Source organism: Hyperolius riggenbachi, chromosome 3 (assembly GCF_040937935.1).
Source record: "Hyperolius riggenbachi isolate aHypRig1 chromosome 3, aHypRig1.pri, whole genome shotgun sequence".
NCBI classification, from domain to species: domain Eukaryota; kingdom Metazoa; phylum Chordata; class Amphibia; order Anura; family Hyperoliidae; genus Hyperolius; species Hyperolius riggenbachi.
Window position 1 is genome coordinate 375,734,689 of NC_090648.1, and position 13,044 is coordinate 375,747,732.

General features: G+C 44.8%; 1 protein-coding gene across 5 annotated transcripts in view; it reads left to right on the forward strand.

Annotated features, from left to right (window-relative positions):
- DCP1B (decapping mRNA 1B) overlaps nucleotides 1–13,044 on the forward strand; it is a 131,570-nt gene that overhangs the window by 66,601 nt on the left and 51,925 nt on the right. For 2 of the 5 annotated variants that reach the window (XM_068277228.1, XM_068277225.1), the window contains 3 exons: nucleotides 1,414–1,659; nucleotides 7,221–7,279; nucleotides 8,039–9,241. In XM_068277228.1, the coding sequence (XP_068133329.1) occupies nucleotides 1,414–1,659; nucleotides 7,221–7,279; nucleotides 8,039–8,135 (402 nt within the window). In that variant the 3' untranslated portion in view covers nucleotides 8,136–9,241. Of the gene's footprint in view, nucleotides 1–1,413; nucleotides 1,660–7,220; nucleotides 7,816–8,038; nucleotides 9,242–13,044 lie in introns of those variants that run through there. The other 3 variants (XM_068277226.1, XM_068277227.1, XR_011030492.1) reach the window with 2 other exon arrangements.

Sequence of the window (13,044 nt, forward strand, 5' to 3'; positions counted from 1 at the left end):
TCAGTAAACAACATCCTGGACCCTCTACAATCTGGCTTTAAGAAACACCACAGCTGTGAAACAGCCCTCATCCAAGTCTGCAACGATCTGCTCATGGCAAGGGACAGAGGGGAATGCTCCATCCTAATCCTGTTGGATCTCTCAGCTGCTTTTGATACAGTTGACCATGAAATCCTGCTTAACAGACTGCAGGAGTACTGTGGCATCAGTGGATCAGTCCTCCAGTGGTTCAGATCATTCCTGACTGACAGAACACAGAGAGTATCCCTAGGACCTATAATGTCCAAACCTGCACCTCTACAATTCGGAGTGCCACAAGGATCAATCCTATCCCCTCTGCTGTTTGCAATCTACATGTTGCCACTCGGTACACTTATCCAACGACATGGCCTGACGTACCACTGCTACGCCGATGACACACAGCTATACCTGTCCTTCAAACCTGGTGGAACAGACCCTACCCCAAAAATAAACTCTTGCTTAGCTGAGCTTCAGGCATGGATGAATGATAACTGGTTGAAACTGAATGCTGACAAAACTGAGGTCCTGTTTGTCCAAAGCCAGTGCTCGCCATCAAAACAGCTCTATCCTAAAGCAACACCAATCAGGATTGGGAATTCAGACATAAACAGCTCCAACCTTGTGCGCAGCCTTGGCGTACTAATCGATGGGGAATTGAGTTTCAGAAACCAAATTTCATCTGTAGTTAAATCTTCCTTCTTTCATCTGAAGAACATTGCAAAGATTAAACATCTGATTCCCCCAGAGGATCTTCAAACCCTAGTCCACGCCTTCATCACATCACGGCTGGACTACTGCAATGCCCTTTATGCTGGCCTCCCCAAAAAAGACCTGCGTCGCCTGCAATTAGTGCAGAATGCTGCTGCCAGATTGCTAACAAACCAGCCTCGCCACTGTCACATTACACCGATCCTTCGCTCACTGCACTGGCTACCAGTAGAATGGAGAATACTCTTCAAGATTGGACTGCTGACATTCAAATCCCTGCACAATCTGGGCCCTGGATACATGAAGGACTTGCTGAAGCTGCACCACACCTCTCACAACCTCAGATCAGCAAGTTCTATAAACTTGGTCACTCCCAGAGTGCACCTCAAAAAATCTGGAGACAGAGCCTTCTGTCATGCTGCCCCTACTCTTTGGAACTCCCTACCACACCCAGTAAAGACAGCACCATCCCTGGAGCTATTCAAATCCAGACTGAAAAGCCACCTGTTTAGCCTGGCATTTCCAGATTTATAAAATTCTTCCTTTGTACCACGATGGTCGGAGCCATGCTTATGCGCTCTGAGTCCCACGGGAGAAAAGCGCTTTACAAATGTTGTTTGTTGTTGTTGTTGTTGTTGTTGTAATAATGAAGCTGTATTCTTCGCTTTTGTTTTTACCAATCAGGTCATATCACCGCAGAGGATCCCAGCCACAGTGTCCCCATCACTACTGTTGTCTCCTTTGGTGTTTTCCCAAGGTAGTTCACAGAAGACAGCCGATGTGGTGAAGCCCACATTCTCGATCACAGATACAAAGAGCAATCTTCTTTTACCAATGTCACTGACAGACACTCCCACAGCAAACATCAGCAGTACAAGTAGCAGCCTCTCCAAGAGCCAACTGCGCGAAACTCTCATCCACCTTATCCAGGTGAGTAACAGGATATCTACCAGGGTGAGGCTTAGAGAGTGTCTTAGCTAATACCCTGTGCAAATTCGTGACCCTCGTCTAATTAGCTCCTGTTTAAAACCTGATGCCTTATGAAACCAAGACAACAAAAACAGCAGGACTAGTGCTGACTAGATCACCATGTCCCTTTTTTTTCTGTAGCATAGTGAGGTGTGTAGTCTCCCCTTTCTATGCTAGGCCTATGGCTCGTGTTGTTGTTTTAAATGGTCATCACTACTATTGGGCAACAATAGCTGGCATGTGTACATGCGCATACCACCTGGTGTTAGTCCAATTGGAGCTAAGGCCACTGGAAATTCTTCTTCATGCTGAAATTATTGCACCTTGCAATCCCTGCACATATGTCAGCTGTATTCTTGCTGCAAATCTTACATTCTACCACAAATTATGACCTACCATATTTGATCTTCTGCAGAAGTGGAGATTCCTCAGAACAGACTGTTTTTTTCCTGATTTCACCTGTACACATTGGGTGAACCTGGGCCCACTGCAATCTCAGCTGTAAAGCCCCATCTACACGATACAATTCTTTGTGCAATTCGATTCCGATTCTATTTACGATCCGATTAAATCCGACGTGTCCGATCGGGATTCGATTCAATTCGATTTGCCATTGTTTTGCAATGGCAAATCGAATTGAATCGAATAGAATCCCGATCGGACATGTTGGATTTAATCGGATCGTAAATAGAATCGTAATCAAATCGCACAAAGAATCGTATCGTGTAGATTGGGCATTAGGAACCCATTGTGTTTTGAGGTCTTTCTGTCAGTTTTGAACCTTTCTGGCCATTGTCCTCTACCCTGTCACCTACAAACTATTTCTTGTGCAGAACTGCCACTCAAGGTTTTGTTTTTTCCACACCATTCTAAGGAACTCTAAGACTGTCATTCATGAAATCACCAGGAGGTCAGCAGAAATGCTTACTCTACAGCAGTTAAAATCCCTGCAATCACATTTTTCCCACTCTGGGGTTTGATGTGAACATTATGATAAGCTAGGCATCGGTCAATTACAGCATAAGCCAAACGTATCGATCTGTCCTTGATATCTATCCCTCCTTGAATCGAACAGTGACTGATTCTAATGCTGGGCATACACGGCTTGATTTTGCCGCTCAATTCTCCCTCTCAATTCCAAAGGTGATTCTCTTATCTTCCGCTCGTTTTTCTTATCTTTTTTGCATTGTCTTCAATGCAGAATCGAGCGGCGAAACGATCGGGCCAGAGATCGGACATGTTGGAAATTATCTATCAAGCCAACCAAATGGCTCAGAATCGAGCCGTGTATTCCAAGTAGAGATGGCCCGAACCTCCGATTTTCGGTTCGCGAACTTCCGCGAAAGTTCGGTTTGCGCGAACTTTTGTGAACAGCAATAGACTTCAATGGGGAGGCAAACTTTGAAAACTAGAAACATTTATGCTGGCCACAAAAGTGATGGAAAAGATGTTTCAAGGGGTCTAACACCTGGAGGAGGGCATGGCGGAGTGGGATAGACCTGGGGAAAAATCTGGATTTGACGCAAAGCAGCGTTTTAAGGGCAGAAATCACATTGAATGCGACATTTCAGGCCTAAAGTGCTTTAAAACATCTTGCATGTGTATACATCAATCAGGGAGTGTAATTAGAGTACTGCTTCACACTGACAGACCAAACTCACTGTGTAACGCACCGCAAACAGCTGTTTGTGTAGTGACAGCAGTGCTGGACTGGGGCGCACCATGGCGAGATTGCTCTTCCTCAGTGATATCAGGTAATGTCTGACTGCTTTATCAACTTTCAATAGTTCTTTCTCTACCATTGTTAAAGCTTACATCTATTTTTTTTAAATTACATTTTCTGCTGACTGTTCAGTACCTGTAACGAGAATCTGTTATGGAGGGCAAGTCTGCCATTGTGAGTGACCACGGGTAATGGCCGGGAAATCGGGGTTCGATTCCGGTCCAGAGTGGGAGCCTGAGAACTGGCTACCACCACTACACATCCAAGTAAGGACCCATTTGCTGTATAAGTAATTTACCTGCCCTGACCGTGCTTTGCTGACCAGGCATCTGTGGTCAGATGGACCCTTGACCCAGCTTTGTGTGCCAGAGATGACACCACTTGCCTTTAACGAGAATCTGTTATGGAGGGCAAGTCTGCCATTCATTCAACTGTGTGAAACTTTCGATTGTACTTTCTCAGTAGCATGGTGACCACGGGTAATAGCCAGGGAATCCTGGTTTGATTCCAGACCGGAGTGGGATCCTAAGAAACTACCACCACCACACATCCAAGGAAGGCAGCAGGCATGCTGTGGGCAAAGGAGCAGGAACAGCTACCACACATCCAAGGAAGGCAGCAGGCATGGCATGCACGTCCTGAGGTAGTGACCAAAAATAACAATACAGGAGGACTTTCTAGGCCCTGCTGTATATGACCCTGATCGACTTTACTACCTGTACCAAGAATCTGTTAAGGAGGGCAAGTCTGCCATCCATTCAAATGAAAGGTATGCACTGACTGCCAGGTATAATACAATGTGCAGTCACAGATGCAGTGAAAGGTATGCAGTGACTCCAAACAGCTGTTTGTGTAGTGACGGCCGTGCTGAACTGGTGCGACCATGACGAGAGTGCAGGTGATGGCGGCTTTCCAGCCCATATGGTCGCCGGGCTGAGGTAGCTCAATGACAGAACAGTGACTGTCCAGCTGATCAAATTTGGTCTGTCCACAATGAAGCAACGACCCCCACCCCGGAGACACTCATATAGCCGGTGGTCATTGCTACATTGTGATACGCAAGCCCCTTCACCGCGGCAAGGTAATGATCACGAAGGGGAATTGGCACATGTACATGCTTTTTTGTTTTGTTGTTGCAGCTGCAGTGCACCCAGAAAAATTAGGCAGGCATGTACACGCACGAGAAAAATTATTGTAGCGTCCACTGCTAACGGCGGCCTTAAAAATTCAGGAATCCACCTGGAGTCCTGGACCCTGTTGGTGGTGGCGGAGAAGGCAGTCAAGCGGCCTGCGGGTAGAGGTGCTGTGTGGGGAGCGACTTAGTCTTGGGGCAGGCAGTCACACGGCGTGCAGGCAGAGATGCTGTGTGTGGGGACCGACTTAGTCTTGGGATGGGCAGTCGCCCTCCGGGATCCATGCCTCATTCATTTTGATAAAGGTCAGGTACTGAACACTTTTGTGACTTAGGCGACTTCTCTTCTCAGTGACAATGCCTCCAGCTGCGCTGAAGGTCCTTTCTGACAGGACGCTTGAGGCAGGGCAAGACAGACTTTGGATGGCAAATTGGAAAAGCTCTGGCCACAGGTCAAGCCTGCGCACCCAGTAGTCCATTGCTGCTCATACTGTTGATGGTTCTTTCTCTACCATTGTTAAAGAAAGCGCATGGCTGGGGAGTCAGGGTTCAATTCCGGTCTGGAGTTGGAGCCTGAGAAACTGCTACCACCACACATCCAAGGAAGGCAGCAGGCATGGCATGCAAGTCCTGAGGTAGTGACAAAAAATAACAATACAGGAGGACTTTCGAGGTCCTGCTGTATATGACACTACTCATCGACTTTACTACCTTTAACGAGAATCTGTTATGGAGGGCAAGTCTGCCATCCATTCAAGTGAAAGGTATGCACTAACTGCCAGGTATAATACAATGTGCAGTCACCGATGCAGTGAAAGGTATGCAGTGACTGGTATTACAATACAATGTGCAGCTGTCACACAGGTGCAGTTAACAGGTATGCTCGGAGTGGTATATTACACAGTGTGCGGTCACACAGGTACTGTGAACAATTATGCAATGACTGGTATTACAAATGTGCACCTGTCACACACACACACAGGTACCGGACAGGTGCAGTGACACTGCGTGCGCTCCCGTACGTAGGTGCGTGCACTGAAGTGAACAACAGATAGTAGGTGTATGCAGTGATGGGTATTACAATGTGCACCTGTCACACACACACACACACACACACACACACACACACACACACACACACACACACACACACGTATCGGACAGGCACAGTGACACTGCGTGCGCTCACGTACGTAGGTGGGTGCACTGATGAAGTGAACAACAGGTAGTAGGTATATGCAGTGATGGGTATTACAATGTGCACCTGGCAAACACACAGGTAGTCACTGAATGTGCTGGGCCTGGCAGTGGCACACACAGTAGGAATTACCAATCCTGTCTATGCAATACAAGTGTCAGTGGGCCACACACACAATAAAAAAAAAATAGATCACAAGAACAAGATTGGCTCTCAAAAGAGCTGTTGAGGGGTGCTTTTTTAGCAATAAGAATCAGCAAGGAGCAAGCTAAGAAGCCTACAAGAGCCTAAATATGCTTTAACTATGAGAGTCTGCAGCAGCTTTCCCTGACTGCCTTTTATAAGAAGGGAGTGGCTCCAGGAGGGAGTGTAGCCTGATTGGCTACAATGTGCCTGTGATGTAGAGGGTCAAAGTTGACCCTCATGATGCACTATGGGGGCGAACTGAACTTTCGGAAAAGTTTGTGGTTCTCCACGATCGCGAACCCGGGAACCGTTCGGGCCATCTCTAATTCCCACCGTAACACCACACTGCACACTCAAATCTCTATCTCTGTAGAATTCAGCAGGAATCTACTGAGCATTGTTTAAACTGAAAGCTTCGTACCTTTCAATTTCTCCTCTCCTGTTAACGTTTCAAAATTGCATTGATCAGATAAATGATTAATGTATGGCTACCTTTAAGATCCTGAGTTGGCGTGACATGATTTTATGTATTGCACTGCTGCCACATGATTGACTAAGAGAAATACAGGTAGTCCCCGACTTACGAATGCCCGGCTTATGAATGGAATGGATTCTGTGTTTCCATGGGAACAAGTCAAATTTTTTTTTCCAAATTGGACTTGTAGTTTTGAAGAAAATCTATTTTAAAAAATGGCTTTTAAAGTTGTATAAGCAGGTACAGACGAACACGCTAAATCCAGCGCTGGACACTTGGGCGCAGCAGCGCAAGAGACTTGGGCGCAGCCGGCGCCACCATAGGCCGTAATAGGAACTACGGCTATCACAGGCACAGGGAGTAACTTCAGCGCCATCAGAAGACGGACCTGAAGTTGCTTTTAAAACAATAATTCGGCTTCCAGCAATTGCTGAAAGCCGAATTATTTCATTCCCCCACTATCCATGTCGGCCTGGAGACAGGAAATGTCAGTTCCCAGCTGCTGCAACTCTGCAGGACAGGAGGGGGAGCATCAGATCATGCACAGCAGAGTGAGGCCCCAAGCCATTGAATAGGTCACATGTACCCTGCGGCGGCCCTGTTTAGAAGACGTCTTCGTAAAGGATTTTTTAGGAGGTGTGTGTGTATGTGTGCATATGTATATATGTGTGTGTGTGTGTGTGTGTATATATATATGTATATATGTGTATATGTATATATATATATATATATATATATATATATATATGTGTGTGTGTTATATTTTACATTACCTATTATTCATGTTTTTTTTTCTCTCCCTTTTCAGAATGATGAGAGCTTTGTAAATACGATCTATGAGACTTACCTCTCCGTCTTGAACAGAAGGTGCGCTGCGTCTGGAAAGTTCTGATCTCTTCATCATGGCTGTGCTCAAAGTGTACCTGTCAGTGTTTACAATATATGCCGTCTGAATCTGCTGCTTAAAGAATTAGAGGACTTAAGTTCACGTACCCAAAATGCTCCTCTGAAGCCTTTTAACTCCAATAGAGGCTGGAGTGAGCTGCTGTGTGGCGACTGGATGGACAGCACGCTGGCTTCTGAGATCGCAGGGCTTCATTAGCTACTGCCAGCCAATTGCACTCACAATACAAGGGGCTTACCACTGTGATGTATATTTGCCTACCACACCGCAGCTTTTTCCAGCTGCTCTATGTTTTCGTCCTGTAGGTGGCAGAAGTTCTCTATACTAAAATGAATGGAAAGGACCTCTGCCATCTACAGCAAGGCTCCACATAGCACCTGGAGAAGCAGCAGTGTGGTATGTAGCCTACAGAAATCTGACCACAGTGAGCACTGTGCCCCAGGTACCCGATGGCTGCAGACAGATGGAAGCAAGTTCTGGGGTCTCTTGTTGCTGTTAGGTGAGCTAACAGGAGCATTTTTAGAATAAGGGAGCTTTATAAGTACCCCTATCAGTTAATTATAAGTACTGCAAAATGCCAGTAAGTACTTTTGTTATACCGCAGATCTTTTTCTGTGTGCCAAGATCCTCTACCCACTACGAATGAAGGCTTTAAAGCTAAACTGAACTCGAAAGTTTAAAAGCAAATTTAAATGATTAACTATTACCTTTTTCTATTTCAGGAATCCATTGTTCAGCTGTGTTTGCATGGGTTGTGCACTTGTCAATACAGACTTGAAACCACTGGTGCTACAGTGGTTTCCTATTAGCAGACATTAATGCTACAATTTCTCACCAACTACTTTTGCCAACTACAAGTCTGCATCCTCTGCATGTAGTTTCCCATGTGATGCAAGGTAATTTGGCATCAATTGTTCCTCCCACTCTGGGTGTCACCTGAGCACTATTTCTGGGCATTTCTAATTGCCCCACCCACCAGCTGAATCCAGATAGAAGAGGAAGTAATCTGTACTGCAATGACAAACACATTTGGCCCATGAAACAAGTATTCTATCCACTTTTTGAAGATTATTACCCTGATTGCTATTGGTATTTGCCTTGTTCAGTTTTGGATTTAGTTGGGATTGAAGGTCTGTGGTTTAGAAGAGCTCTGTTGCCATGCCTTCTTACCAGCCATAAAGTAACGAGGGCACAGACGAGCAAGGTATTCTGGCTTATTTGTAGATGGCAGGAAGAGGCAAGGAGTGGTGGAGCTCCAAGCTAGTACACTTTCTTGCTTACAATAACTGAAGCTTTGATGACTAATGCAGTGTTATTGCATTTCTGATTTTACTTCTATTTTAGAATTGAAGCCGGTCATTGCCACAGTATACTTAGTGTTTGCAGCTTTTCTTCAGTATCTGCAGTGACCTTTCAAGTGTTCCTTGTATTTGTAACAGCGTATGTCTTCTGTGCAGGAAAGGAGTAACAATCTTTATGGAGGCAAGTATTTTAGCTGATAGAAGGAAAGCCATTGGTATACAAACAAATCGATGTGTTATCTGTTATTACATAAAGGATTGTTATTAGAAGTGGACAGTAATGCCTGACATTTACACCTGTTTAAAGGCAACCTGAGATGAGAAGCATCTCAGGTTCCATACCTACCTGGGGCTTTCTTAAGCCCCCTTAAAGCTGCTGCTTGTCCCTCACCGTCTCCACCGGTTGCTCTGATCCCCCGCAATTCAGTCTGAAAGCCTGGCTGAGTTGCAATTCGTTGCGCATGCGCGGCCAGGTGCGGTCCCCCCACACTCCCGTGGATGGGAGCATTCTTCGCTTGCGCAGTACTGTGCAGAACACTCCCAGGGATGAGAGGGCAACGGAAGAGAGCGCCTGGCTATGCACAACGAATCACAACTTGGCCAGGCTTTTGGGCTGAATTGCGGGGGACCAAAACCACCCAGGGAAACAGCGAGGGACGAGCGGCCTTAAGGGAGCTTAAGGAAGCCCCAAGTATGTATGGTACGTTAAACGCTCTTCATCTCAGGTACACTTAAAAGTGTTAAGGTACTTATACTAAAGTGTGCTTAAAAGAACCTAAAATGAGGTTCTGACTAAGAGCTGGTTCACACTACAAAAGCTGTTTCTAAGCGCTTTTGATTTTAAAAGCTCTCACTAATTTAACGCTATGTGTGTGTTCTCACTTGAGTGGTGTGATTTTGTAAAAATCACCCATAGCATTGCATTAACAAATCACTAGCGCTTAAAACACTCTTGCAGTGTGAACCAGGCTTAATACTTGTATTACACATTTTGCTTCTGTTATAAAATACAAGTGTTTTTCTTCCATTGTTTACTTTACATAAAAGAGTCATCAAATGCATGTACTCCCATATTCAGAGTTTGCAAATGTTGAAAGCACTTCAGTGGAAGGAGAATTAGTGTACAGTGTCAATTCACAACTGTAGAAGTAACAGTTACAGTTTCAAGATACATCTTTCAACTAGCAGTCAGTTCAGACTGTATCTAGTTTATAGTCAGTATAGCAATACTACTGCAGTCTATCTGTGCATACTGAAGATGACATACACTTACCTTGTAAAAAGAGTAAATTAAGTAGAATGTGTATTACCTTATTTGTTGGGGCCCATTTTAAAACATTTAAGCACTCTTATATAAGTACATTATATCTTCAACTATTGTCTTTCCACCTCTGCCACAGAAATGAAGGTTTGAGTAGGGATGGGCTTAGTATTGGACAGCACAAGCACATATAGTCATATCATTGGGTTGAGGTCTGGATGCACATACATCCATAGGCAATATTAAATGCCTGCACTCATTATCGCATTTATTAGTTGATGTTACCCTAAATGTCACTTAAAACCCAGTGATTATAGGGAAACTTATGATTTCATGCAAATTCAGTCTAAATTATTGTTCGCGATACTGAAGTGAAAATGGAAAAAAAAAAGATACATGCTTGCCTACGGAGAGGAAGGGCTCTTGATCCTATAGAGCTTGCCCGGTCCTTGCTTGGTCCCCTCGTTCCAGCCCGGTCACCCCCTTTGCTGGTATTTGACCAATTGTTTGAATATAGCTTCAGGGTCTTGGGAAAGCTTTGGAATCACTCTTGTCCCCGATTGCTTACAAAGCTTTCTTAGGGCTTGCGGAGGCAGCACATTTAATCTGAGGACAGTACACAGGAGGGCAGACACTGTGAGAGTACAGAAGGCTCTATGAGATCCAGAGCCCTCCCTCTCCATAGGGTAGTATCTGACTGTAAAGGATGAGGGTGATGATAAAGCAAATCTGGAGCAATTTTTTTTAAAGGCCTGGCCAGGTGGGGAATCTTTTTATATCCATCTATTAATATATTAAATTAATTATGCTTGAAAAGGTTTTGTTTTGCAAGACAGAAAAACAAAATATCTATTGCAGCAATTCATAGATCCTTATCAACCTTCAGCCCAACCAATCTGAAGCCTTGTCTCCTTGTGATGGGCTATCAGTAAGGATGGCGGGTGGGGGAAGCAAGCACTCAAGCCCAGCCAGTCTGAAGCCTTGCCTCCTCTTGTTGGGATATCAGTAAGGATGGCGGGTGGGGGAAGCAAGCACTCTAGCCCAGCCAGTCTAAAGCCTTGTCTCCTCGTGATGGGCTATCAGTAAGGATGGCGGGTGGGGGAAGCAAGCACTCTAGCCCAGCCAGTCTTAAGCCTTGCCTCCTCATAATAGGCCATCAATAAGGATAGTGAGTGGGGGAAGCAAGCACTCTAGCCCAGCCAGTCTGAAGCCTTGCCTCCTCATGATGGGCCATCAGTAAGGATGGCGGGTGGGGGAAGCAAGCACTCAAGCCCAGCCAGTCTGAAGCCTTGCCTCCTCTTGTTGGGATATCAGTAAGGATGGCGGGTGGGGGAAGCAAGCACTCTAGCCCAGCCAGTCTAAAGCCTTGTCTCCTCGTGATGGGCTATCAGTAAGGATGGCGGGTGGGGGAAGCAAGCACTCTAGCCCAGCCAGTCTGAAGCCTTGCCTCCTCATAATAGGCCATCAATAAGGATAGTGAGTGGGGGAAGCAAGAACTCTAGCCCAGCCAGTCTGAAGCCTTGCCTCCTCATGATGGGCTATCAGTAAGGATGGCGGGTGGGGGAAGCAAGCACTCTACCCTCTTGAGTCTGATCCTTAACATTTTATGCACACTTCAGCCAGCTGACAGGAACTGACTGTCGGCAATAGGAATTACATGTGGTGTGTGAAGAACGCACATTGTAACACTTCACCACAAGCGTCCATCGGAAAGCATTATGTATGTTTTCTCATGCGATGTTTGCATCACTGCCAAATGTATGTAATTCTTCCAATTGTGATCCCTGCTCAAAGGGGGAATAGTTTCTGCTGAGTGGGAGTGAGCAGGTACCTGCATGTCATTGAGGGTCTATGAATTGTTGCAGTAGGTTTTTGTGTTTATACATTGCAAAAAAATGCAGGTTTTTTTTGTTTTAGTTTTTGTATTTACAACTTTTTAATGCATAATTTATTTAACATGTCATGTTAAACACATACAAAATATACCTAAGCTGCTGCTTTAAAATTCAGTGCATGACAATTGTTACTTTATGGGTGTTTCCTGTGTAGGACATGATTAAAAAAATAAATAAACCCTGAAGGGAAAAACATGGCTACCCTTGGAGTTTCCCCATGATCCCCATACCCTATCCTTTAAATACACCCTGTGTCTGAGCACTAAATAGCCTTCTGTACACCTTCAGTCCCTCTCCTCCTGGTAGTATGAACAATGGGAAGGTAATGATAGTTGTTTAATTAACAGGTTGCTACCCTCTTACATTTCCCATACTTCCATTAACCAGAGTTGATCGTCTGAGGAGGTATTAAAGAGGCATTAGGTGTCTGGGGCAGTTGCATCCATTTCTCTGTACCCCCTGAAGGATAAGAGACCTGTATATTCATGAAGACTGTGGCACATAAGGAGCCATAAAGAAAGACGAGTGTAATATTTCCTTCCTCCAGGGTAATTCTAACTTCAGCCTGTAGATCCACTTTTTTTTATTCCCAAGGCTTTGATACCAGTTGTGATTGATGGTTATGGCTAGCCCTGTCCAAGCATTAGCACACCAGATGCTGACGGTTGTTAATTTAGAGCAGAGATGTTGAACTCCAGTCTTCAAGGGCCATATCCAAACCAGTATTTAGAGTGGACTGAAAAATGTATTCTACGTGATGAACCACAGTCCCATCAGTTAATTTGAGCTGTGCCAAAAATGTGTGCGAACCTCTGCCCTTGAGAAAGTAGAGTTTAAAATCTCTGATCTAGAGAATCAATGGTCTACTTTGCTTTGGTTGACTGATGATTAGTTCCCAGCTGATGATGTTCTACTCAGAATTAAGGTACATCTGAAATGACGTGGTGTGTGGAGATTAGCACAGGTACATATACTACTAACCCTGCTAAGAAAGTGTCTGAAGTCTTTTTCTATTTCCATACACTGCACACGTTGAAAAGCAGAGTTGTCTATGCAATTGAGCCAGTGGAACAGCTGGTGGAATTCAGCCTGTTGTCCTTAAATGTAAATAGAAGGCAAAACACTTTATCTGGCTAAGAAAATGCTGCAGATAACATTTTAGTGCTGAAAAGTTCAAATGGTCATTACTTCTCTTTATTTTGTAGCTAACTCAAGCTGATTTTACATCAGAAAGTTCAGAAAATCATCCTTAAAAAATGTAGCCCTTAAAC